General features: G+C 40.6%; 1 protein-coding gene across 1 annotated transcript; it reads left to right on the forward strand.

Moving 5' to 3' along the window:
- On the forward strand, positions 1-2,057 carry LOC308409233 (programmed cell death 1 ligand 1-like; the record flags this gene model as incomplete). The annotated part of the gene is made up of 3 exons (XM_080901834.1): positions 1-128; positions 1,274-1,627; positions 1,711-2,057. The coding sequence occupies exons 1-3, from the start codon at positions 50-52 to the stop codon at positions 2,055-2,057; spliced, it is 780 nt and encodes a 259-aa protein (XP_080757960.1). The 5' UTR covers positions 1-49.
- Positions 2,058-2,439: the final 382 nt, after the last annotated feature.

Raw genomic sequence — 2,439 nt, forward strand, 5'->3', positions numbered from 1 at the left:
CTCCGACTGAGATTTTAGGTTTTGTTGAGCCTGTTAGTGCAGAGAGATCATGGCCAGGCTGGACCTGCTCCATCATGCACTCCTCTGGACTCTGATGTGTCTCTTTTTTCTAGCTTCTGCCTCTAAAGGTAAGCAGGTGTTACTGTTATAATACAGGTGAGCTTAACCATAGTTTTGTCTGACCTGATAAAACAGACCCACATTTATTTGCTTCATACAAAACAATGTATTTTATTGAACAAACACCTGCTTGTGTCAGATGATCACCAGTTTAAACAGTGTGTTAATTCAGTTCCATGTAAAACAGACTGAACATGTGTGTGGATGAAGGAGAGTGTGTGCTGAGCTGATCCACGGCATCACAGACAAAGAGTCTGTTTATGATGTCACAGAAACACATACATGTGTTTATAGTGTATTTATTTTAAATCAGTGACAGCAGTGTTGTCTGCAGATGACATTTGCATGGATTGGTGATTTTTCTTGGACCGAATGTGAGGATGCAGGCTTGGTGATCAGAGGCAGATGTGACTTTAACTATAAAGCTGTTTGTTTCACAGTGAACACTCTGTTTTTATAGTCTTCATTTTGGTGCCATTAATCCTTCACTTTATCCAGAAATATTTTCTTTTTTTTCACTTTTAGATGTGTTAGCTGTTGTTATTTGCTATCTACTTTGTTAATATTAATTATTTTTGCAGCTAATTATTAATCAGTTTTTCTCCCCTTCCCTTTATTTATTTCTTTCTCCTTTTCCTATCCCCTGGTCATGTCTGTAATAACTACCCAAATAAAAATAGATGAAATAAATAAAATCTTGCTTAAAATAAGAAAAAATAGATGAAAATTAACTTCATTTCTTTAAGAAATGACTTATTTGCCATGATTGTGCTGTTGTATCGTGTGGTCTACTTGACCTCTGCTGGCAGTTCTAGTGTTGATGGATTTTTCCCATGAAAGATGGATCTGAATGTTATTGAGAAATAAACCTGTAAATAAAAGATGTAAGGACAATCCAGGCCTTAAACCTGTCCCGTGAGCCGTAACTGTCTATGATAACAAACACCAGAGATTTATTGATTCATTTCTGCATCCAGTGTGTGCTGTTCTTCCTCTGGTTGATCAGAAATCAGTGGTCTCTGTTGTTAGCTCATCATGATGACCAGTGCTGCACAGAAGAGTAGAAAAGCACTATATAAGAACCACTCCAAATAAACAATTGCACTTTGGATCTTTGACCTCTCCATGATCCATATTGTTTCCTCTCTTTCAGGGATAAACACCACAGCTGGACAGGACGTCACTCTGACATGTCGAGCTCCAAACAACAACAACATCATTGTTGTAGAGTGGAGCAGAGCTGACCTGGAGTCAGAATATGTCATTTTGTACCGGGACGGTCACTTTGTTCTAGATCACCAGCATCCATCTTTTAAGAACCGGGTGGATCTGCAGGACAGACAGATGAAGGATGGAGACGTGTCTCTGATTCTGAAGAATGTGACAATTGATGATAATGGAACATATGAGTGTCGCATCTTCACGAGAGGAGCGAACTGCAGGAAGGGAGCTCATCTGAAGACTGACCCCATCAGCATCATCTCCCTGAGAGTTGTTGATCCTCCAGGTGAGTGAGTAGAGTTGAGTAAAAGTGAACAGTTATAGTTTGTCCTTTGTAACCTCTCTGCTCTGTGTTATTTCCTATTTCAGACAAGAAAATCATCACAGCTGAGTCTGGACAGAAAGTCACTCTGACATGTCGACCTCCAAACAACAACATCATAGTTGTGAAGTGGAGCAGAGCTGACCTGGAACCAGAATATGTCCTTTTGTACCGGGATGATCTGTTTGTTCCAGATAACCAGCATCCATCTTTTAAGAACCGGGTGGATCTGCAGGACAGACAGATGAAGGATGGAGACGTGTCTTTGATTCTGAACAATGTAACGGTTAATGATACTGGAACATACGAGTGTCGTGTCTTCATGAGAGAAATACGCTCATGGAAACCCACCAGTCTCATCTACCTTCATGTTGTTGATCCTCCAGGTGAGTGAGTAGAGTAGAGTAGAGTAGAGTAGAGTGTGTGATCAGAGGTGAAGCTGCTTCCTGGTTGTTGATGTTTGTTTCTAAAGATGTTGTTGATGAGACTTTGTAGAAAGCAGCTGGTCTGAGTGATGTGATCAGAGTGCAGTAGATAATGTCTGACAGCAGTTTGAAGAGGAAATGGATTCTGTTCTGTTCTTCACTCATCACCTACCTGACAGCTGACACCTCACACCTGTTTGTCACCTGCAGCTCAGACAGGAGGACACACAGAGGATGGAGTCAGTAGAGGATGTTATGGGCTGATAGCTTCTGGTTTGTTACTTCTCGTGTTCGTCTTTTTTCTTGTGATTGCTCCAAAACTCCCAAAGAAGAATTTATCTTCTATCTTCT

Source organism: Rhamphochromis sp. 'chilingali' (genome assembly GCF_963969265.1).
Source record: "Rhamphochromis sp. 'chilingali' genome assembly, chromosome: 1".
In the NCBI taxonomy this organism is placed as follows: domain Eukaryota; kingdom Metazoa; phylum Chordata; class Actinopteri; order Cichliformes; family Cichlidae; genus Rhamphochromis; species Rhamphochromis sp. 'chilingali'.